The sequence below is a fragment of the Zeus faber genome (genome assembly GCF_960531495.2).
Source record: "Zeus faber genome assembly, chromosome: 10".
NCBI classification, from domain to species: Eukaryota; Metazoa; Chordata; class Actinopteri; order Zeiformes; family Zeidae; genus Zeus; species Zeus faber.
Genome location: NC_137199.1, coordinates 19,511,418 through 19,535,829, shown reverse-complemented (window position 1 = coordinate 19,535,829; position 24,412 = coordinate 19,511,418). Strand labels below are relative to the sequence as shown.

Sequence of the window (24,412 nt, the reverse complement as noted above, 5' to 3'; positions counted from 1 at the left end):
ATTGAAAGCTAGGGCCTAAAAGCATTTTTTACCAGCCCAATGAATTAGCCAAATCCGCTTCATGGCCGTAATTAATCTATTCTATTGGCAGAATAAAACCCTCAGTGGAAGACAACGAGTGATGAGTGGTTTTGTGTAGCCCGGTCTTTCCTGTCTAACGGGGGTGGAGGGGTTTGGAGAATAATTGCAAATTTGCCTACTATATTGTCTGCATCAATGGTTTCATCAAACACACACATGCAAATTAAACGGCAAAAAGCATTTGAGGAAGCAATAACTTGCAGAGGGGCCTTGTGTCACATGGCACGGCCAGAGATGTCCATGTTTATTAATTTATTGAAATGAAACATATCGGTGTTACATTTTGTCTCATCACTCGTATAGGCAAAGAAAACCTTCCTGCACACAGTTAGAAAGAGATAGCTGTCAAGATGTACAAGGCGAGGCAAGTACTTCTCCGCGAGCAAATAACTTTTCTCATAATACCAATTCAGATTTAAAGCAACGCGTGACAACTTCAAAATCTTTTTGATGGAACACTGATTTGTAATATGGAGGATGGCATCCCCCGCGGGGAGGGAAGTGGCGAGGGCCGTGTGAGGGGCGCGGCACCCTAGGTGTACGTTACATCTGCGTTTGTAACATGGACTGTTATTGAAACGTGACCAATAAGGCTCAAATTTGTCCGGTAAAATCAATTACTTTTGGAGCAAGTTTTATAACAGGGGTGAAAAAAGTGCGATTGCGCTCAGAAACTGTAGGAGCGTCAAATCCCAAATACCAAAAGTTACATTATGCTGCTTTAAATAATAAACTTACAGTAAACCATATATCTTTACACTGTCTATTATAAAGAACTGAAAATGGCTAATGAAAATCACTATTGATTCAGGAGTTGTTCCGGAGCTTTCAAAGGCTGTAGAACCAGCTTAAGGACAACTTACATATACATTTTTAACTACAGTCGAAAGGGTAGCCTTAAGCCGTCGTCAATTTCAATAGACTTAAGATAAAGAAACAAAAAATCCCACAAGATGTTTTTTTTCCCATTCTCGTCACACTGAGGTGCGAGGCAGATGCTGTCCATATTGCCAGGGGAGCCTGGCTACCTGATAAGCGGACAGAGCGCTTCTCCGACACATCTGTCTGCTTGATGAGCCAAGTGTCAGAGCCCCCCCCAACTTGCTGGATGGAGTGCATCAATAAACGACTTTAATCCCCTCCTGGGGCCAATGTCCTCGCTCTAATAAGTGATCCTGTTACCACCTGCAGGAATAAATACCAAAAAAAAAAAAAAAGGCAGGAAGGGCTTGGCACAGGACTCAATGAGGGAACGGTTCACAACACAGCGGGAAAATAAAGTTTGCCAGTACACAGGAAGACGGCAGTACATCAAATGTGTCTCTGGCCTTATTGCTGGACCGATTTAATCAGTTTGCTTGTTTTCGCCCGGCTTTTCTGTCTCTCTTTATGTCTTCCCCACTTTCTGTTTTCTACTTCCATCACTCTTCTCTCTCTCTCTGCAGAGTTTTTGGCCCCTCTCTCTTCGCCATCTCTGTTATATTCTTCGATTTTTTTCCTTCCTCTGTCCATCCTTCTATGGCCCCCTTTTCTGCTATGGACATTTTCACCTCCCAGATAAGAGACTTATTGTATCAGGATGGGAAATGGTGGCCAGGCGGCCGTGGTGGAAGCTGAAGGACATGTAGGCTGCGCGTGTTCACAGGGGAGCTCCAACGAGTGCTCCACTAAAATTGACCCTAATTAACCACATATTATCTTCAAGCTGCGGATTTAGGCCCTCAGCTCTGGACCGTCAAAGGCGTGGAGAAGCGGCGACTGAGGACCCTGCACTAAAGCGCTCACGCCATAATTTTCCTCGGACTGTGGCGGATAGAGGATCGGCGAGAGAGGAAAGAGAAGACTAAAACAGTGAGCAGAGAGGACGGGGCAGAGAAGACACATTGCTCCAAGCATTTCTGCAGGTCAGGACCGCTCCATAATGAGCACACAAACACAAGCCCTTTGAGACGCTGTGCACTTCACAGCAGAGAAGGTGAGCCACCTATACCCGCGTCCTCAAAAGCCCTTTTTTCTACTTTTGAGATCTATAAAATGTTTTCCGCTCTGTAAACAACAAAATATTGGTGTTCTCCAATAATCCCAGGTGTTCTTGAAGAAATTGAACATCCCTCCTAGTACTGCTTTAAGAGGACGGATTATTTTAATTATTATTATTATTATTATTATTATTATTATTATTATTATTATATTCAAATGTAATGAGCTCCTTCATCTGTTCATTACTAATCAGAGCAATGAACACTTGCATGTGTTGACAGAATGTCAAAAACATGATTCTGTCACATTCTACCGCTGTCTCCCGTCAACAATGGCGTGTCATTTCAGAACGACGCAAGCCACTCATTGATACAACACAATGAGCAAAGCCCACGGGTAGAGAGTGATTTCCGAAGAAACCGTTTCAGTCTCGCGGTTGTGATCAAGTGGCCATGTGACAAGTAGCCATGCGGCTCTGTTGGTCCTCCAACATTTGCATTCGAAGGTGTTAATCTGAGATACACAGTTTGCCACACCCTTGTCATGAACAAGTCATAGCTTTGAAAATATTTGCTTGATTTGCACAAGTGACACCTTGTTTTGAAGCTCTGATTCTTCACTTTCAAATTATGTGAAAAAAAGGTCAAAAGCCACCAAATGTACCTAAAGTCTGCGGTGGATCATATATGCCTGCATCAGATGGCCATGAACATGATTAAACGGAAGATTAACCTGGCACGGACAAACTTAGCAAAACAAGGATTCAATGGTTATGCCTCGTAAGAGCTGACATCTCTGAGTGCCACCAGTCGAGTTTTACTGCAACTGTTATTAGCGAGTGGTTATTTCAATAAGCTCAAAACGCTTTCCTTAAAATCGATGAATCAAACCTCTACATGGTCTTTTCAGAAAGGATTGAAAGTTGAACCTCAGGCAAATGCTACTTTTGAGATCTCACCATGCGCCTGGGTTGTGTGTTGTGTAATTCAAGCCACAGGCCACACGCAGTGGTGACGTAGGCCAGGCGGTGTCACCTACCTCGGTCAGTGTCGTACAGGTAGACAAACTTCTGCCATTTGTAATGAGAGAGCAGGCTGAGGACGGCACCTCGGAGAGCGGGGCGCATCTGGATGACAAACTGCACCTCATTATCGGTAGGGTAACTGGGCGTGACGAAGGAGGTGTGCAATGCGCCACAGAAGGAGGTCAGGGTGTTCATGGACTTCTTGTCGTAGAAGCCGAAGATGGCGTACACTCCGCGGGAGAACTGGGAGCAAACTGCAGACAAAGCAGAGGGCAAGAGGGCAGGACCATTAAGGTATTTGTCAGAGAGAAGGCACAAACACAAACACACACACACACACACACACACACACACACACACACACACACACACACACACAAGTCCATAAGTCCCCTGGGTAAAAGCAAAAGCAGTTTGTATGGTTAGTGTGTATGTAAATATGTAAATGCACCTGATGATGTTTATTTCCAAGACCATGTTTGCGATGAGAGAGGTGCACACCCCTAATAAATAAGTTTCCGTATAAGAAACGTATTTATTAGGAGGTGTGCATCTCTCCCTTATAAGACAGGGGCTACAATACGATTCAGGGATGAATACATTTTAATACGGAACGGTGCAATCTGATATCGTTCTTAACACATGTGCAATATAGACATTAATTTTCCATTATAGATTAAAATAAGCCAATTCAGTAAAAGAACATCTCAAACATCATCGTTTGGCAATTTGTATACATACAAATTATATATATCGTATAGATATTATTATAAATATATATCTGACATTTTCATTTTATTTATTTATATACTTTTATTTTTTTTTTTATTTACTTTTTTCCTGACTGTTAATTATTACCGTTTTTAACGCTCATGGTCTGTGCTGAAGTGTACCAAACCTGAGCATAAGAAATTCCTCGTACAGCACATGTCAATGTACCTGGCGAAAATAAAAGAATAAGAAAATAAAACCAATTCTGATTCTGATTCCAAAAGTGGCGCTGCTTACCTTCAAATAGATGTATTTAATGAAAGATCAGGGAATGCTAAGTATTTGTGTTACTTCACGGCGTTGAGGTATAATAATATCTAATAGGTTGTGATTCTGATATAGTACAGTGATATACATAATATTGTAATGGCCCTTAATGCAGCGGTTACCGCAGGCGCTTCACAAGTCTCGTGAGAGGGAAAAGTGAGTGTGGGGCGAGACGGCGTCAGGGCGAGAAAGAAAGACAGAGAGAGAGAGAGAGAGAGAGATAGAGCCCGAGGGAGAATCGTTCTCCCGCCGCTTCAACGACGTGAAAGTAGCACGACTTGCAACGTAGGATCAGTGATCAGTCTTCCGCAGCTGCTTCGTTCACACTGGAACAGAACGAGCAGCTAAGCTTCAGTCGACCCGCGGCCCACTTCAGAACCGGGCCGTCGACCGGCTCACGGCACATCCGGATCCACCCGGGGGTCCGCGCGTCCACGTTGGCGCGCCTTTGACGTTGAAACCTGTTTCCGGTTCCCCTTGTTATTCGTTAACTCCAACGCTCACTCACCACCCATGCCCTGCTCGGTGAAGCACGGCTCGGCTCTGTGGGAAGCGGCCATCTTTGCAGGATGTCACGAAAAATACGGTGAACGCGAGACGTCGCACACACACACACACACACACGCATGCGGTCACACCAAACAATCCTAAACTTAATCAGTCCACAGTAAAGAATCCATAACAGCCAATTTGGGGCATGAGACGCACAGTTATACATGCATCCGTCTTTATCAGCGTGGCAAACACGCATGTGATATAATTTATCACTGTTTACTTGCCTTGTACTTTAATGCAACAGCGCAAAGGTGTCAGGGACAGATTTCAACCAATCAAAAGTCACTGAAGTGAGAACCAATCCGCTGCAGGGGGGTTTGGCTCGCCCTCCGCCGTTACTGGCTGTTACCATGTTTTCCCCCGACTTCTCTCGCACGTTCGGTAATCAAGCGTTCCTCGAGCCGCCGAATAACATTCGGAGCCGTGCGACACCGGAATGCCCCGGAGGGCGGCGGAGACGCATTCAATAACGTCTTCTCACGACGTCTTAATGTGTCGCCGGCTGCCCAGATTTACGTACGGGGGGGACGGGATGCGCGGTGCTCAGGCAACGAGGCGGTTCTTAATACCACCGCGGCCTGGGAGGTTGTTAATGACGGTCTGAGGACAATTTGCCGACGTGAGGGTCCTCATCACACACACACACACACACACACACACACACACACACGCACACTATAAAATGGCAATGGAACCACAACAAAAGGGGAGGACCTCTCATTTCCACAATAGGTACAAATTTGATTTGAAGTATTGTGATATAGCAATAACATTGAAATAACATAATAATTGTAATAACATGCAATAACGTAGAATGTAGAAACTACTCGTAATCATTTTGATGTACTCATCCATAGTTATTCCTGTCTGTATTTAAGATGAAGAATATCTTTGTTTTGTAGGCATCACATCTGCACAGAAATGACCCATCTATAATTATATTTATACCCACTGGCAACCGTCCAATTAGCCCCTGCCACAGCCTTATTTATCATGTGAATAAAACCACATTTTGTATAATCTGAATATTTTTGTATATTTGTTTATTTTCTTTCTTTTTTTAGACTTATGTATTTTTACGCCAATTGCATAAAAAATATCCTCTCTGAGGCAAATTCCTTCCGCATGAAAATGTACTTGGCCGAATACACAGATTCTTATTCTGATCTTCTAATGTAATTATTCAGATTCATGTTTTCTAGCATTGTTTTTTTGTTCGTTAGACTAGTTACATCTCTCTCCCAAAGAGAACGCACACACCACAGTCACGCTTCTGAAGACGGCAAGCCTTTTCGGGGAGTTTCTTTCTTTTTTTTTTTTTATGCACAATCGCTGCGAGAGTAAAAACATCAAGGGATGGTTCAGTCTTGCTCGGTTCGTCTTCTTTATTTCAAGTCCGGCCCCATCTGTCCAACCGCAGACAGCGCTCCCTCCCAACTCAAAGCCGAGCACAGACCCAGATACAGTACTTGTCTGCACACGAAAGAGGCAAACACACGCGCACACACACACATGCATGCACACGTGCACACGCATGTGCATGTGCACAAGCACGCACACGCGCGCACACACACTCACACACAAACGCGCGCGCGTGCGCACACGCACACGCACACAAAGCTTCTTGATAAGTAAATCAACAGATGGACAGCAGCATTGTGAGCGAGTGCTGCCGGTTGATTGGTGCAATCTCGCGCTGTGAATGGGCGCCAGTAGGCGCTCCAGCTCTCCACCAGGCCCACTTTCCGTGCTCTCCTTCTTAATTTGGGCCAGTACTGACACAGAACCCGTCCGGGGGGACCAGATTTGGCAGCATCGCTCTCTCAGCTCAGCTGTCCTTTTGCTTATTAGCTCGCGCTTTGAACAAGCACCAGCTTCAATGAGAGATAAGTTTTTTCCAGCTTCGATGCCCCCCACCCCCCCGGACTCATTTCATGCTCCCGTCTCAACACCAACTCCATCCTCCTCCTTTCTCATCCGCTCTATGTTTTCCAGCGTAACTGCTCCTCCCGCCCACTTCCCGCACCCTCCACTTCGACGTTATCCACCCCGCCTCCCGTCACTTCGAACGCCCTCCGACCCTAACCTCTCTTTCTATACCTCTATTCCTTACTCTTCCCCCCACCACACACACACACACCACCACCACCACCACCGCCGCCTCATCGCAGCCTCACCTCTCTATCCGGCCTCGCTTTTTCTGCCTTGTCTTTTTCCGCAGCCATCTGCTCATTCCCTAAAGCATACACTCTCTTCAAGCATGGCGGTATCGCGCCACCTGAGCGGCCTACTTGACCCGGCCCCCCGGCCCCTCTTCGGAGCGCTTTCCCGTCATGTCATGTGGCTCCCTCGCCATCGGAGCCATTCGGAGCAGAGATTGCCGCTGGAATTCCGCGTTCACAGTTCATGCGGAGGCAGGGAGTTGAGGAGGGGGAGGGCAGCGGGGTTGCGGATAAATGAATATCAGGTGGACGGGGGCCCCTTGCCCTCGCCCTCACCGTCCCCTCTCGGTAATTAAGTGAAATTGAAATAAATGTCATAGGTGGATATAAAGCGGGTCATTCCGCCTCAGGGGCCGCAGGCACGGCGCATCGTTTTTGTATAATTCACAGAGTCTGTGTCTGTCACCCTTAATTTTCGCAAAGGCGTGTTTACTCACAAGTCCCGGGATAAGCAGGGAGCACGCACTTAGCCTCAAACATGCGCATAAATCGCGTGGAATCATGACGAGTGGCTCTGTGCCCGAGGACCGGGCGCAGAGCGACGTTAGGGGAGGCTGCTCTCTTTGCCGTTCCTTTTTTTTTTTCTCATTCGAATTCCACTGTTTCCCCCCCCCCTCCTCTGCAGCTTGTATAATATCTCCCCCCTCCTCCTCCTCCTTCTCCACCTCCTCTGCCTCCTCCTCCTCATCCTCCCCCTCCTCCTCCTCCTCATCCTCCCCCTCCGCGCCTGCCTCTGCAGGAAACCATGCATCCCGTCTCCAGCTCACTGGTCAGACGCACACACTCACACACACACACACACACACACACACACACACACACAGAGTGCCGTCCTTACTCCATTCTCTAATCAGGGCACTCGGCGAGGCTGCGGGGACCTCACATTCCTGATGCATCGCTTCAGATGGCTGCTCTGGAAGACTAGTTCAGAGGGATACGCTGGGACCCTAGAGGCACCGTTCCAAAAGAAAAAAAAAAAAACCTTCCCGTGCACTCCAAGTATCTGGACTTCCGTGGTGGTTTTGTGGCCCGTGGGCTGGAGTGCAGAGCGGCCCTGGGAAAGGGGGGCCGGGCACACTTAAATGTCACCAGCGATTCTATCTTCCTCGGCGGTGCTTCACGCAGCCTATTTTCACCCGTTGTTCCTCCTGCCCGGCGCTTGTCCTTCATCTATTTTCCCTTTGTCCCGCTCCCTCCCTCCCCCTGATCCTCATAGGTCCGCTCGCTTCTTTCCTTTCACCACCCCCCGACTTCCATTCCCACTACTCCAGATCAGGCCTGTCCCACTGTCACAGGCAGATAGCTTGTAGGTGCCCGGGGGGGGATTGCATCAGCTCTTGTCATTTAGAGACGCGAAGCACTTCAAACCATCAACTCAAATGCCAGGGCTGGATTCGACAACGCCTCGACGGCGACTGTTCCCGCGTCACGTAGAAAGGGGAAAGTGCTTCTGGTCCCGCTGCGTTAACATCAGGCTTCCACCCTCCACCGGTTAGTGCACTCGCGCCATCGGCTTCATTAAACAGTCCCGGAAGCGGGAAAAGGAAGATGCGCAGATGAACAACAAAAAGAGGAGAGGGATGCTATGGATTTCAGACGACATGCGCCACTGGATTGTCCATGTCACCCATCACCTTTAAAAATAGTGCAGCTTTCCAAGGTAGAGAGCAACAACAACAACAACAACAACAAAATAATTGACATTGATCGCCTTTGTTATCTCCTGTAAAAAATAATTGGCGTTTGAGGCCGGCTCGCCGTCCCTCGCATAGATTTGCGATGGCCTCACGCCGTACCTCATGGGTTTTGGGATTAACTGCCATGTAGGATTTTTTTTGATATTATATCGGAGAAAAGGAACACCCACTCCATTATTGAGCATGGGAGCGCACTGCATGGCTCCACATATCCAGGTTTGAAAGGGTTTCTGTGTGAACGCACTATGCAATTTTCAAGTGAGTGTGTTTGTCTGCTGGGGTGTGATGGATGACTTTGAGAGTGTGGAGGCTGGCCTCAGGGCTCCCCCACCACCACCAAAGCTGGTTAATCTCGAGACCCCCCCCCACACACACACACACACACACACTTTTCAGTGAGGAGCTGAGCCTCTGTGGCTTCCTCTACCTCATTGGACAGATCTAGAGTAATCGTCCTTGGCTCTAATCATTGCTTCTCTTTTGCCCACACGATATATATTTTACATCTCGCCTCCCATTCTCCATATGCACGGACCATAGATCAAGGTCAGGCAATTCTAATTGTGTTGCGAGCCCAAATGGAATAGGCCGCTTCTTAAAAATTCAGACAAAATAAGACATTAAAGTCAACTTTACACGCGAGGAGAGTTGTTTTTCAAATACCATTGCAGTGCGTTCGTCGCAAGAGTGATATATTTACGAATTATAAACGTGTGACATCCGATCGTGTCAATTCTGAGAAATAAATCGCATGTCGGATATACTGTATATTCAAGCCCTGGTTCATACCTGGAATTAACCTCTAACACGATCACGCACAAAAGCGCAGAAAATCCAGGTTAATGCATCCGAGACGCAAGATCGAATCAACCGAACCAACTCCAGGAATAGTAATCGTCCCATTCGGATGTGTGTGTGGGTGGACGGCCCACCGTTAACACTGCTCGACTGAAAGCAACTCGGTGGTGTTTTGGCATTGGAAGGAGAGGTCAGGTGTTGACGTTCATTGGAGTTACACTGAATGTAATCATGTTTCCTCGTTAACACTAGGTGTTGTGACGCTCATTTATGAGTACATCTGATATTCACGTATTTGTGGCATTAAAACCGCAAATACGCAAGGCAGACACAAGGGAATGCACGAGGTTTAGGTCAAAACGGACAGGAAGTCGTGGAGGGTAAGTCACCTTCCTGAGCCATATGCCGCTGTGTTAATTCAGCAGACCTGTCATCTTGGCCGAGGACTTGACTCTTCTAACAAGACATTAAAATTGCATGGTGAAGGTCCATGAGGTTCATATAGTGGCATAATAGTCTTGCATATAAAGCTCTAAATACACACTGGATGAGAAGCTAAATAGTTAGCCACATCAAATTGGTTAGAGATCTTCTCTGAATCTCCTCTGTCCAGTGTCCATTTTTTGTCTTTCTCTATCATTTCTGCCGTCTATAATCGCTGCTCTATAATGTCACCCTCTCCTTCTCTCCTTCAAACATGTGTACTTGTTGTCCTTTCCACCCGAGAATGGCCAGCGGACAACGTCAGAGGCACTTGATGGCCCTCAAATCCATGAGATTTTGAAAGATTTTTTTCACGTTAAAGGTAAAACTTATCGTCGGTAGTTGGGACAAAAAGTATTGCGCTGCACCCCTTCGAGGGACCACCATGTTTTGTAAGCACGCTATGTCCTTTCTATATTATACAAGCCATAGACCTTCTAATTATCAGAGCTTATGGGCAACGATTGTGTCAAGTGAACAGGATGAGGTGTCTGAACAAGATTATTCCTCAAACATTCCATATATTGGCTTCTTCAAAAGCCCCGATAACGCCCTGCATTGATGATAGATGCAAGATAGGACAGCTTGCTTAAAGTCTCAAAAGGAATTCAATTTGATTGGATTTAATTGATACATAATTGAGACAGCGAGCAAGCTCAGCAGTAATCTCCTCATGCATACGTGGCCACGTCCAGCGCATGACATTTCCTTGACAGTGTGCCAGAACACCCTGCAAGCAATTAAACACTATCTTCGCTATAAGATAGCGGCAAGAAACCCCAGGCACTTGCTTCACCTCCTCCGTGCTCTGAGATCCAAGCCCATTACATTGAGCAAACACCAATCCCTTCATTGACTGGATCATTTTGTCCGCTATTTGCTGCAATGCAGTGGCAGGAGGAGAGCTACCGGACAGCGTTAGCCTTATAAGATCACTGCTCTCACCTGAAAAGCGTCTTAACCTGATAGTATCTTTCACTGCACAGAAATGACAGTTGCTCGACATGGACAGCTCGAATATGGTTGTACTGTATGTATTTTTAAGCAGGATTCAAAAGGGTATGAATCATGTAAGGCTTAGAATATGTGGTAATTGGATTTCCCTGAAAGCTGGTGACAAAGTACCTCACATACCACTAATCCTCCCAATCAGCACTGCAGGCCCTGTGCATGCTGTTTGCAGATGAATATATGGGGGAGGGAAGGAGAATAGAGCTCGAAGGAAGGACACAAGTTGGGAGCACAGATCAGGAGAGGTGAGGATTGTGCCGCTGCATTAGCAGGGATGGCCATTGAAGGGATGCCCATGTGTTCGGATACACGGCCTAATCACCATCTTCATGCTGAGAGCTGGGGGGTGGGCAGGGAACTGAGGAAAGCTGGCAAAGACACGAGTGAGGCAGAGTTCAACATGTCAGAGCACAAAAGCAAATGCTCAGTCTGCCGCTGTCAGAAGTGGTCTGGGGCGCTGGCTTCACATCAAACAGCCCGGCAAAAGAGGCTAAGCACCGCTGCATTGTTAAAAAAAAAACAGTTCACCGCAGTACTTCACGGCAGATGTCTTTAAAAAGGAAACACTGGGATGAAGCCCTCATTCGGATCAAAAACATTAAGCAAATAGCTCATGAAGACGCGTCTGAATGATGAAACCTCGTGACAGCCGCAGTTGACTCGTTGGAGATTCGAGGCAACGTTTCAGGTACAAAAACACTGCGCCGAGTCGACTCGTTTTGAATCCAATTCGACACTCCAGAGGAAATAACTATGACAACTCTGACAACTTGTCTTGCCTCCACTCTCACATTAAGAGTAAACAAATATGGAGTCAAGTTCACAGATGGCTCACAATCGCGACGATTTTTTTTCGCCCCATTGTTGTCAAAAAAGCAAACCGCATTATTTCCAAGTCTGTCTGTGTAAAATGTCTACGCTATTTGGGCTTGAGGACACTGAGCTAGTTTCCATGCTCCGTCTCCCACTTTCGTCCTGCCTCTCTACGACAGAAGATCTGGGACTCTCAGGACCTTGGTGTCCCGGTCGCAGCACGACTGTCTGAGGATAATGCTTTCCGACTGGTGGTCCGTGCCCCCTTAGGGGGAGTTGAGATCTCTGTGGCCCGTGTGAGCTCTGGTTCACATGCAAAGCCTAAAGTTTCCTGCATATGGATGCCAAGAAGGGATAAATGACTGCCGTGCCGACACAGGTCCTCTTCCTGCATTTGGAAAACCAAGTCCTGTAATCAAATGACATATCATAATTATCAACCTACAGCGATGAAGCACACCGAGCATGCCAGTCATTGTGGGATTTGCATTGCGGGGCTTGATTACAGGAGTGAGTTTTTTAAAAGCACCTCCCCAGAACCCCCGTCCTTGGGATCTAAGCCTTTCTGCACGGAATAATAGAACAGGGCGACGAAGAGGGGAGATGGGGTGGCTTGTTTAACCTTGAAGGCGTCCCCCCTTGAAGAATTCCTTCTCCCTTCTCAGCATCCATCCAGCCTGGTTAAGTATGGAGAGTCCAGAACCACTTTTCATCTTATTAGTGCCCTTTGCTGAAATAGCGCTCTGATCATGAATGATAATGCTGGAGGTAGCTGTGAGGGAGACGGAATGCGAGAACAGAGAAAGAGGGGAGGGGGAAAAAACAAAAGGCTTTTAAAGTGATTGGACCGCAGTGGCGTAATGCAGCGTCTACGCGTACAGCACCGAGATGTACTTCTGCTTTGTTCCCTAAAGCCGCCAAAAGATCCAGAAAATCACTGAGGACTGACCCTGCTACAGTTGCTGCAGAGTTGGATTTGAGAACCACCTCGGGTCAAAGTACGATTGGCCATGCTGGCAGACAGAAGGCCACACTATCCCAGGGGAGTTCATGTTAGGAGGTCGTATCGCTGGGTGGCAGCTGACTCCACCCAAAATGATTATTTTAATTTATAAAAATAGTTTGCACAGCATTGAGTTGGAAAACGCTGTATGCAACGGTGTCCCTACCACCGGATGGCATATATACTTTTTTTTTTATCCCGTAGCAAAGGTCTTATTCATTTCTCCTGAATCCTTTATCGCTTTTAAAGCCCCAAAGGCTTTACTCTTGATAGAAACTCATGAAATTAAGAATGAAATGCGACATTACATTTGGCCCAGTTACGCTCGTTTTTGGGAAGGCTAAATAAAACTCCCACAGGTAAGAGCTGGGACATACAGTGACAGCTCGTAGGTACTCCGCTTCACTTTGTAGGATACACAGCGTGTATTGCAGACAATGTTGCCCAAAAAGTGCGACGACAAAAAAGATATTGCCGAGTTAGGCCTCTGGCGTCCTTGACACATTTTTATGAACGTAGCTACGCATCAAAGTTACTGGTGGAGCTGTACGGCCATGCAACCGCGGTTCGCCCTATTACGAGTTACTCTTCTGTGTAGATATCATGCAATGTTAAGCCGCCGTCTGATTCCCAGCCGATATGGATGTGCTGTGGGACCCATGTGGCTCTCCAATCTCCACTCTGGATTATTGAGTGCAAGTCTAAGACACTAAACAGGCAGTCTGTGCTGGACACGCAGCCCACCTAGACAGATTGGGGGCTCGGCATAATCTGATGGCGAAGCAAGGCGATGAAAGGAAAGGGGAAGCGATGGAGTGATCTGTCAGCTATCTTATCCCCATCACCTGCTTGACATGTAAACATACGTATGCTCGCTCACACACACGCAGGCATGCGCACGCGCACACACACAGTCGTGCTTGCTTTCATAAGTGACGGCTCTCAGCTCAATCTTTGTCCTCGTATACTGTCTCCTTTCTCCAAAATAGCTAATCCACTGAACTCGGCCGGGCGTCTTTTTTATCATATTCTCGCACCGTCAGGGACTGCAAAGGGCACGGGCGTTTGAGAGGGGCTTTCTTTCCATTGAGGCCCCCGCAATGGAATCACTCCAATCGGCCTTTTCATTCTGCAGCTGCGATGGATTTGCCCTGTCACGGATCCAGACGAGGTTGACTTCCTGATCTGCACGCCATGGCGCGGGAAATAAAGCAACATCCCCCACAGGTAAAGGAATAAAAAAAAGGGGGGGGGGGGGTGCAATTAAGATACACAGTGGGGTGAGGGGGGGCAACCCAATGGACGGCAATAGAACACTTCAATATTTCATCGCACAGTCATGCATGGACACGCAAACATGGACAGTGGCCTGGGAGCAGCAGCCCACAGGTTTTATGTAGCCATGTGTGAAATGGCAAGAGCCACACTACGGCACTCTTCAAATTAACCATCGGAGGGAGAAACGGGGCAGGATCATGGTTGAGGGAGCACACATCATGTTCACGTAATTCTCACTCAGGGGGAAAGTGGCCACCGCGGTCACAGGAACGGCAGTAAAAGCAAACCTATATCAAAGGCATTACCGCCGATTGATCGCCATCTCCCCAAAGGTACCGGGGAGGACGTCTCGACGCGGCGCGCGAGGAAAAAACTTGGGACGCGCGACTCGACAGTTCCAGGCTACCGAGCGCCCGGGTGAGTCAGAGCACCTTGAAGCTATTGAGTCGCCTACAGCCGTATTATTCATGGGGCATTTTATTATTCATTCCCTGTTTACTCTTTATGGCTTTCATGCAGATTTGATTAGGCCGACGCGTTCCATGTGAATCAGTGAGGAATCAAAAATTCATTGGCGTTTGTTATGATGACAACACGACCGAGGTGGTTTTTAAATGGCTCGGATTGGTTCCGCCGGGCCTGTCAAGGGGTATTTCTATTTCAAAGTCATCAGCCAAAAAACTATTTTTTCCCCCTTAACCGCTCAGACTCTGAGAGGGCCCCTCCGTCGACGTAGCGGGGGCCACGGGATTGCAGTGGCGGCTGCGCTAATCCTCCACACAAAGTCACCTGGGCGTAGGTCTTCATTAAGTTTCCTTGACATAAGATGTGTTTAATATTAACCACAGAAGCCTCGCATATCTTATTTGCAATTCCGTGTATCACTGCAGGGAAAATGCAAATGCGTTTTTTTTCCCCCTCTCCCTCCCTCCCTCTCTCGCTCTCTCGCTCTCTCTCTCACCCACTCTCCTTCGGCCTCCATGCTAGAGTGGCCATACACTAGTTCCACAAGGTTATGATGCTTCAGCGGCTCAGCGACTGTGAACTGTCACAAGCAATCAGTTATGATGGAGACCCTGCACAGACATGCAGCTTTTGAAAAGCTCTGCCAGAGAACCACCTCCACTAAAGCAAACCATAAATGTGACGATCAATCTGGCCACACGGCAAGCCAAAGGCCTGAGAACGACCGGCCCCGCCGCGCGGCCATCCAATATTTACTATTTGGCAGAGAGCGTTATGACAGCCGCTGTGGATGTCGTCTATTCATTATGACAACCCCACCCCCCGAATCCCTCCACCCCAACACACACACACACACACACAGCTTCATTTAAACAAAAAAAAAAAATCCTTCCCTATGAAAACACAGTCAGTTAAACCAAAACAATAACTAGCAGATATTGCCATCCCAGCGGACCCGGGAAGATTATAGCGCACAAGGGCACCAGTTAATTTGTTTTTTTTTTTTCCCTCCTGTTTCCCTCAAAATCGTAAAAGCCTGGAGAATGTTTTTCTTTCATAAGCTGCGTGACCTTGCACAGGACAATGCGTTGGGTGGCTTCTATCAGCCGGGCCCCGACCAGGTCTCTCTCGGCCGCGGCGGAGCAGCGGAATGCGGACGGCGGTGTGGCGGCTCAAGTAGAGGATTACTGATTTTGTGATTACGGGTATTGTCGGGAAGTCTACCGAACGGCCCGTGGCTAATTGCGGCTGTGATGGCAACTGGAACAGGGGGCGCGGTGGGCTTCGTGCCAGCGTCCAAAGAAACGGGGGAAAGGGACGGAGAGGGGGAGGAAATTGCTGACTGACTTCATACTTCAACGGCAATGAGATCTCCGTATGTGACAAGTTTCATAAATCGTTCGCGAGCATTTTTTTTCTCTTCGCCCTCGCTCCCTCCGTCCTCACGACCTAAGAATGAGGGTAAATTACTTTTTTCGGAAAATGGCAAACAATCCCCACCGCCAAAAAAAAACAAAAAAACAGCACGCCCCCCTCTCCTGGAGAGGTTTTTACTCATCGGTCGGACAAAATAGAGAGCGGCTATCGCAAGCCGCTGGGCTGCAAGCAGGCGCGTCCCCGATGAACCCTGCACACTTCACAATAACAGCCAACCCCTTTTTATTCAAAATGCGCCAAACATACAGGCTTTCTCTTATCGTAAATAGTTTATTGCCTCGGCGGAGAATTGTGTTTAATGTTCCACTAAGATTTCATGAGCCTGCCCAGTATGTTGGTCCTCTCCCCCTCCACGGTGTTTATCATTGCTTTTTATGGTCAGCCCACTCCTCTTCCTCATCACAACACGGCCCCGATACCATCTTCAATAAGAGCGCAGACTCACCCCGCCGTTGTTGACTTCCACCACCGACGCCCGCCCCTTAATTTGAGCCGCCAAAAGATGCGGCAGGCGCACGCCGGCGCGATACGCCGGCGCGATACGCCGCCGCCAAAATGGGATTTTCGAAGTTGGCAGTATAATTTGAATTTCCGCCGGCGCACCACCGCCGAAGGTTGGTCGATGTGGCCGTCTGTAAAATCAGGGTGTCTGCTGTAAAGCCGTCGATTTGTTGACCGGAGCTTTCACCGTCGGCTCAAACTGACAGGTCCTTAGACGGCTTCGCGAGCAACCTCGCCAATGAAAGCCGAAAAAAGTAGAGTATCGAGTCTCGCGCACGCTCCACCTTATTATAGTCAGTAACTCAGCAGCTTTCGGGCCAAATATTTCATAATCAGCAACGAGGCGACGGCACGAGAAGTTGCATGTATTCTCAGCTGATGATGTATCGTCGTGACCGTCCGTTCGTAATTGTTCCATCTAATCAGATGGTGTTCTCCTCTGGCACCATTCATCAGAATTTCGACGAGAAAAAAAAAACCAAAAACCCCAAAAACCCAAAAAACGAGAGCACGGGAAAATAGATAGTCAGTGGGAAATCCAGAGCCATCCAAATCCTCGGGAATGAACGGACTGAGCTCACTCAGCTCACGCCGGATGCAGTCTCCACACACATTGAGATCTAAAAACCTACGGCGGCCGCTAAATTATTGCATTTCATTAACGAAACTAACCCCCACCCCCACCCCCACCACCCCCCACCCGGTTTCTCATGCCAAGGCGTCTGGAAGCGGCCAAACGCCGAGTTTGCGAAAGCTACGACGAGCTGCTGTCGCGGAGAAGGAGGGAAGCTGTTGTTTCATCAAACAACATCTGCGAGCATCAGTGATTCCAAGACAAACAACACTCCGACAGCAACACTCCTCCTCAGGTTGGGTTTAAGAGGATCTTTTGATATTTCGATTAAATATTCATTGTGTTGAATCTGCCTGGGAGTGTTCCCTCACATGTTTCCTCTCTTGAATCTCATTGCCGTTATCACTGCACGGTGGTCTTTATAAAATAAAATAAAAAAGAGGGGGGTTGGGGGGGTATGTCTGAGGGCCTTTCAGGGACCTGGAAAATTAGGTCAAAATTTGCTCTATTTGGAGATTTGGCCGCTAGGACATTTTTTCCAAGCTTTAATATAGTTTCCGTATGAAAAAATAAAATAATCCCCCAATGACCCTTACACACAGACTTTTTACGCAAGTGTCTGGCAAAGTGCAGCTGTTTGAAATAAAACCACATGGAACACAAAAACTGGGAAACTAAGGATGAATAAAAAATAATTAAATAATGAATACAATATTATTGATATAAAAAAATAGCTATAAATAATGACAATAATAATAATAATAATAATAATAATAGTAATAATAATAATAATAATAATAATAATAATAATTATTATTATTATTATTATTATTAATTATTATTATTATTATTATTATTAGTATTATTAGTATTATTATTAGTATTATAATAATCATAATCATTATCATAATCATAAAATAATGAAAACATGCCGTATTGATGACACACTCTACTACTCTTCCTCTCTTTGCTGCCCATAGCTTCCTCCTGGTGGTCCGCCCCCCCTCACTCCCTCAGCCCTCTGGGTGCCCACCAGAGCACCTCCCCTCACCTGGGGGCCTTTACCGCTCCTCTTACTCAGACACAGGATGAGCCTCCTCCCAGGGCCTTCTGAGATCACCCGTCCTGGAAAGTGGACCGTTACATCAGGGCGCGGTGGCTCGTGTTTCTCTCAGAGGCTTTTATTGCACAGTCACGGTTGTTCTCGATGGCACTCGATACCCCCAAACCCCAAGATTCGTCCTTCTCCTGACGCCTAATGTAAACTTCTAGATCACACACACACACACACACACATACAATGCAGTGTGTGTGTGTGTGTGTGTGTGTGTGTGTGTGTGTGTGCATGTGCGCATGCGTGCCTGTGCAGGCGTGTGTGTGCGTGTGTGTGTGTGTGTGTGTGTGTGTGTGTGTGTGTGTGTGTATGTGTGTGTGTATGTTTGAAATGGTGCTCCATCTGTGCATTAAACACAGCTGGGCGGCGATAGCATGTCCCTGCACAACCCCCCATAGCCTGGAGAGCTCTCCCTCTCTCTCTCCCCCCCCCTCTCTCCTCTCACACTCTATTACACACACACACAAACACACACACACACACAAAAACAAACATGTACCAACAAGCATTATCAATCACGTTCTATTAATCAACCAATCAATTCCTAAACCGCTTCTTTTGTTCGTCCTCCTCCTCCCTCCCCGCCCCCCTCCTCCTCCTTCTCTTTTTCCTCTCCTCCCTCCGTCGTTCCTTCAACGCCCGCCGCTCGGGGCCCGGCTCCGGCCTCCCGGACTTTGAGGGGCCGGCGTATGTATCGGCGCGACACGCGAGCTGCTCCGGCCCCCGCGGCACGCGTACGTCCCTCGCACCGATTCGGCGTTATTCACGCCGCGCGAGGGCAAAATGGAAATAGAATAAATCTCTTTTCATCCGCGACATATTCACTCCATATGTTCAGGCAACGCACAGTCCGGTGCTGTGGATAGACATCACAAAAAGCTCATTTCTCAGCCAGAAGACCCGAAGGTCACCGTAAGTGTTGTTTTGTTTGGTCTTTTTCTTTCAGAAGACATATCCCGAGCCCGGCTACCCCGCCCGTAATCTCCGCCCCTGCTTGGAGAATTCCGTAAAAAAAATAAAAAATAAAATGTAATATTGCTGCCGAATCGCGTCAGAACATCGTGCAGAAAACCCGCATCTCCAGGAGTTTGTTGAATTCTACCAGACCTGCATAGCAACTAGTCCTGTTCACCTCCGTTCACCTCACCGCCCACGTGCCCGTGATCGCTTGTTCCGACCCAGAGTCCTCTTGTCCTTCGATGTTTTTGACGATTTCGGAAAAAAGCAAAAGTAGTTGGGACAACCGATATTTCCGCCTTTATGCTTTCATATATTTTTGTAGCGAGGGTGAGCTCAGTTCGCGGGAGAGGGAAAATATTATGACTGAAGTGGATGCGAAGTAAGAAAGGTACACACACACACACGCAAAATAGAAATATAAAAAAGAATAAACGCTCCTGAAGCGGGTGGGGGGGGCAGCATTAATCTAATGGCCTAAAAGGCGCACGGAGATATGGAGGTGCGATTAAAAACCCGGGAATTGAAAAAAAAAACAAAAAAATGGTGCTTTTAGCAGGAATCAAGGTGAGCAACGTAATAAAAAGAGTGGAGAGGAAGGGTGGAACGGCACTTGATGTTTGTTGGCCTGGAGCTCACGGCAAAAAAAAGGGAAAAGAGGATCAACCATTGGGAGAAAAGGGAAGGGTGGGCGCTATTAAATTGGGGGTGGCTACGACCATCAATAGCATTAATGTTGTCTGCTCGGCTTTCTTCAAAACTCCAGACCTGTGCTTTGAACCTCTCCTGTCTCCCGTGCGAGCGTAACCGACTCCAATCCTCCAGAGCCATTACGGACCCGGCGCCGGTGATTACACATTTCGCCATTTTCTGATGTCACTTCAAAGCAACCACAACAGTCCTGCCTCCAAAAGCAGCCGCCGCGCCACCCGAGCACAAAGCCGAGCCTGAAGGATTACCGGAGCCATACATTGTTTTGCTGGCGGGCGCTAATTCAATTAATGGCACAAGACTTTTAACCGACTTGAAAGAAACTCGCTCTGACACGAATCCCCGCCTCCTAAACGCCCCGGGATTTTAAGATTTTCTCCGAGGGCGCTAAACGAATCCACGCCGTGTTTAATTGGAATTTCCCATCTCCTCTTGTTCCAGTAGATACAGTAAATATATTTATCACACCATCGCCGACATGTGTCCTGCGGAGGGGAAAGGTCTCCTGAAGACAAAGTGAATCAACAACAAAGCGTGTGCTCTGAAACCAAACAACAGCAAGCTTGAGGAAAGGAGGAGCCTCGCCCCCCCAAAAAACAACACTGTCTCTCCAATTGATTCTGCAGAGCCCCAGAGCCAGAGCCAGATCTCATCTCGATCAAAGCAAGGAAAAGCTTGCCTCCGAAATGGATTCACACAACAGCATAAATGCCAGTTCTGTAAAGGCTATCTTCAGACGGCCGTGACCATGAAAAAATAAATAATAATAAATAAATAAAGAAAAAAGGAAATGAGCGCCATCACTGACAATGGTCTGAGTCATCCATGCAGAGTTTGTGATGACGAAGATGCCGGAACGTCCGGTAAACCGTAGTGACAGCTCGCAGAGCGAAAAAACATGGCTGACAAATCTCCCGACTCTGCACCGTGGCCTCGGAGGTGCCGGGAAGCCAGCAGCCGAGCGCAGTTCCGCCGACATCATCTCCATCTGACTTTGCTCTACCCGCGGATCTTAGGTGTTTGAGGACCGTGGCGAGCTCGCCGTGTGCCGTCCGCTGCCTGTGAGCTGGGCCCGACGGGATCCCCGTGGGCACCGCCTCGAAGCGCAACCCTCACATCCCGCGTGGCGTTGCGCGTCGCGTTCGAAAAACGTACCGTCCCACTCCGCCGCGCGGAACCGAAACATTGGTTGGCTGCGTCTTTGACTTCCGGGTTCTGTCCAGAAAAAGCGCTGGGGGGACAAACTCTGGGAAACCGAGGGCGCGCGAGGGCACCTTTCCGGGGAGCGCGCGGCGTATGCGGCGGAGAGGGAGGAATCTCGAGTGCAGCAGATTGTTTAATATGCACATCAAAAGGAAATGCTTTAACCGCAACCGCCATGACACTGTTTGACAACCCCTTCCTATATTTGGATCACTGAACAATTCATTTGTTCTGAGCGTTGAGCTTCCCGGCATCATTAAAGGGCTCGCGGCGCTCTCACAGTCGAAGTTCAAGGCGAGTCCTGAGACGCCAGTCTTGATGGAGATGCAAAGCTGTGGCAGCGGAGGAGCCGAAACGGGGCCACGGCTCCCGCAGGAGTCCCCGTCTTCTCTCGCCGAAGCCCCCCCCCCCCCCCCCCCCCCCGCCCCCTCCCCCCAAATTTAATTAGGTTCTGATATCTGGTCTTCTTTTTCCCGTCCATGCTTCCCTTCCTCTTCAACATGCATGAAATTGCGCGGCGTTATCTATTATTTATTCGCTCATTCGCTTATTGTTTCGCACGGACGCCGTCCTCATGAGGGCGAGGGCAGTGGTGCTGGCAGTGATACCGGGTCTTCATCGCAGACCCTCCTCTACCTCCTCTGCAGACTCCCGGAGCCCAACTCATTTGCCGCCGTCGGATGGGGAGCAATGGATTTTTCTTTTTTTCCCTCCGCCTCCTCCTCCTCTCACCCAATGACAGCACAGCGAGGTGCTATGAGGGCTGGGTGCTAATGAGCTGACTCTGCAATGCTGGGGGGAGATGCTCTACAACGCAGGGGGAGACAGAGGACAGTGCGGGAAGCGAGGATCTAAAGCGTTCGCATGTTACAGCTGTGTCAATGCACGATGGGCGGCGGCGGGGGGGGGGCGGGGGGGGCGGGGGGGTGGGGGGGGGTAGCAGGGGGCCGAGCCGAACAGGCCGACGGACAGACCGGCCGGCCGTTCTGGGCTCTCCAGTCTTTACTTTCTTACAGGGTTCTACCAAAATGCGAGGCTGTAAATGCAGTTATTTTTCCCCTTTTTACACCAGATCAGGCTTCTGGCACTCGGTGGGGAGGCCCGGTACCGTCAAGCATCCACCCCAACCTTGCCAACGAAACAAAGATTTTTTTTTTTTTTTTTTTTTTTTTTTTTTGCAGAAGTCCTCCCACGCTGCGAGTCCTTGACGGTGTTTGTATAATTATTAGTATTTTTCTTTCGAAGTAACGTTCGCATTTTGCCAAAGGCACGTACGTCATACTATTTCCATCCCTCCAAGACGCTTAGAGGGCACCAAATTAAATGTGTGTTGTTAACATCTGGAAAAGGCCTGGGGAGCACAAGTACATGTCAAGCAAGCACAAGGAAAGTCCAACCAATCACAGAGAAGGTGTTATATTTATTTCACACAGAGGGTATTGAACTGGCAGGTCGGGGAGGAGGGAGCTTCCCTTGAAATAGATTTTTTTTTTTGTGCCGTGTTAAATTATTGGTACCTTGGATCCTTGCACGAATTCTACATCAACGCGCCATTAATAATGCCCTGCCTTGGGGAACGTGTAAATAAAAACTTCCGAAAACAGAAAGCCACTCACACGCATGGGTGACGGAGAAGCTGTTGGACGACTCGAGGTTGTCCACGTTGTAGTTGAGGTGGAAAGGCTTCTCGGTGGTGTTCTGGTTGGTGTTGTAGAGCTGCACGGCGAACCTGAAGGCGCTGTGCTCCTGCACCGTGGAGCGCATGAACAGACCCCCTTTGCAGAGGAAAAACATCAACATTATGCACGGGAATGGAAATATGGACGTCAACGTCAACGCGGTGCAAGCCTCTGGTTATCACCGGGAAGACGACGTAGGAAACAGACGCACTTGGAACGCGGGGGCTGGGGCTCGATTCTCATTGAGGTCAATGAAGTGGATTCTGCAGCTCTACTAACTCTTGGTATCGCAGTGACCATTGAAAACAAACTCCGGTGGCATTCCGACATTAAATCCCGGTGCTGGCACCGCATGCGTCGTTATTTAAATGCCCTGTGTGTGGATCTACTTTGGCAGATTACGATCGAAACCAAGTCTCCCAAGTCGCTCCACCGGTGCGCTAGAGCTCTGCGCAGCGCTCCGGAGCGCTTATCCCCCTCCGCTTAGTATTTTTAAATACAACATTATTATTATTATTATTTTTTTTTTTTTCAAATCATCCCGCACGGGCAGTAACGTACAATTTCCCCGTTTTCTCCGTGTCGTCCGCACACTCACCTATGTTGATCTGATTTGGAAACGCCGCGGACGATCTCCCGGCGAGCCACAGTAGAAACCAAACCAGGCTCTGTGCCATTTTCGCGTTGATTTTATTTGTGGTTTTTTTTGTTTTTTGTTTTTTTTTTTATTTTCACCTGCGGTCCTCTTTATTCAACTCGTTGGGGGGAAAAAAAAAAAAAAAAAAAAAAAAAAAAAGAAGGCGCTGTCCGAGCACATGCATGTGCGTGCAGCGCCGTGCACGGTGCAGATCCGGAGGGGCTGATGGGCTGATGGTCGTCGCTCACAGTGCACCGAGGAGGTTCATTGAGGTGCAGACCGGCTGCAGAAACATGTTCTTTTTTTTTTTTTTTTCCCCTCCCCTCGCAACTGGGAGGGAGGAGGAGAGAGAGAGACGGAGAGAGAGAGACGGAGAGAGAGAGACGGAGAGAGAGGGAGAGCGAGGGAGGGAGAGGGAGGGAGAGAGAGAGGGAGGGGGAGGGAGGATGAGAGAGCGACGGAGAGGGAGAGAGGGAGAGAGAGAGAGAGAGAAAAGGGAGGGTGAGAAAGATACTATTTTTATGTATATATATATATACAGTATATATATAATGTATATTTATGTGTAAATATATATAAATAAAATTATTAGTAGAAGTATTATCTTTTTTTAAGCAATATGTAACTTTTACTACTACCGTCACTTATTTGAACGTAATTTTTTAATTCCACAATTTACATTTTCCGTTTTAATTTTAGATTACATTGTTCACTTTATCTTTTCCATTTGCTTTGGCAATGTAAACTATGTTTCCCATCATGCCATAAAGCCCTTTGAATTGAATTGAATTGAGAGAGCGAGGGAGTGTGTGTGTGTGTGTGTGTGAGAGAGAGAGAGAGAGAGAGAGAGAGGGGGCTGGCAATACAAGATGGGAGAATGCAGGGACTTTAATCCCAAAGATGGTTGTGGTGGGTGGTGGTGGTGGGTGGTGGTGGTGAAGTGAGCTGATCTGAACCCTGATTGGGTCCACCAGCAGTGTTGATCCAACTTGAACTGACCTCAAATTAAAGAGCGTCTGCGTTTGCAGAGCAGCAGCCTGCAACACCAGAGGAATAAGTGCTGCACTTGTCAATACCAGCCGGCAGTTGGTCCAATCAATAATACAGCCACTGCAATCTCAGGCTTCCAATGACTTCGAATGGCCCGAAAC

At 48.0% G+C, this 24,412-nt stretch overlaps 1 protein-coding gene across 1 annotated transcript in view; it reads right to left on the bottom strand.

Annotated features, from left to right (window-relative positions):
• gria3b (glutamate receptor, ionotropic, AMPA 3b) overlaps window positions 1–23,340 on the bottom strand; it is an 82,387-nt gene extending 59,047 nt beyond the window's left edge. Inside the window, exons 1-3 of the mRNA XM_080008448.1 lie at window positions 23,223–23,340; window positions 22,562–22,720; window positions 3,100–3,339 (exon numbers count right to left, since the gene is read on the bottom strand). Coding sequence (XP_079864574.1) covers window positions 3,100–3,339; window positions 22,562–22,720; window positions 23,223–23,301 — 478 coding nt within the window. The 5' untranslated portion in view covers window positions 23,302–23,340. The remainder of the gene's footprint in view (window positions 1–3,099; window positions 3,340–22,561; window positions 22,721–23,222) is intronic.
• Between the last annotated feature and the right edge of the window lie 1,072 nt (window positions 23,341–24,412).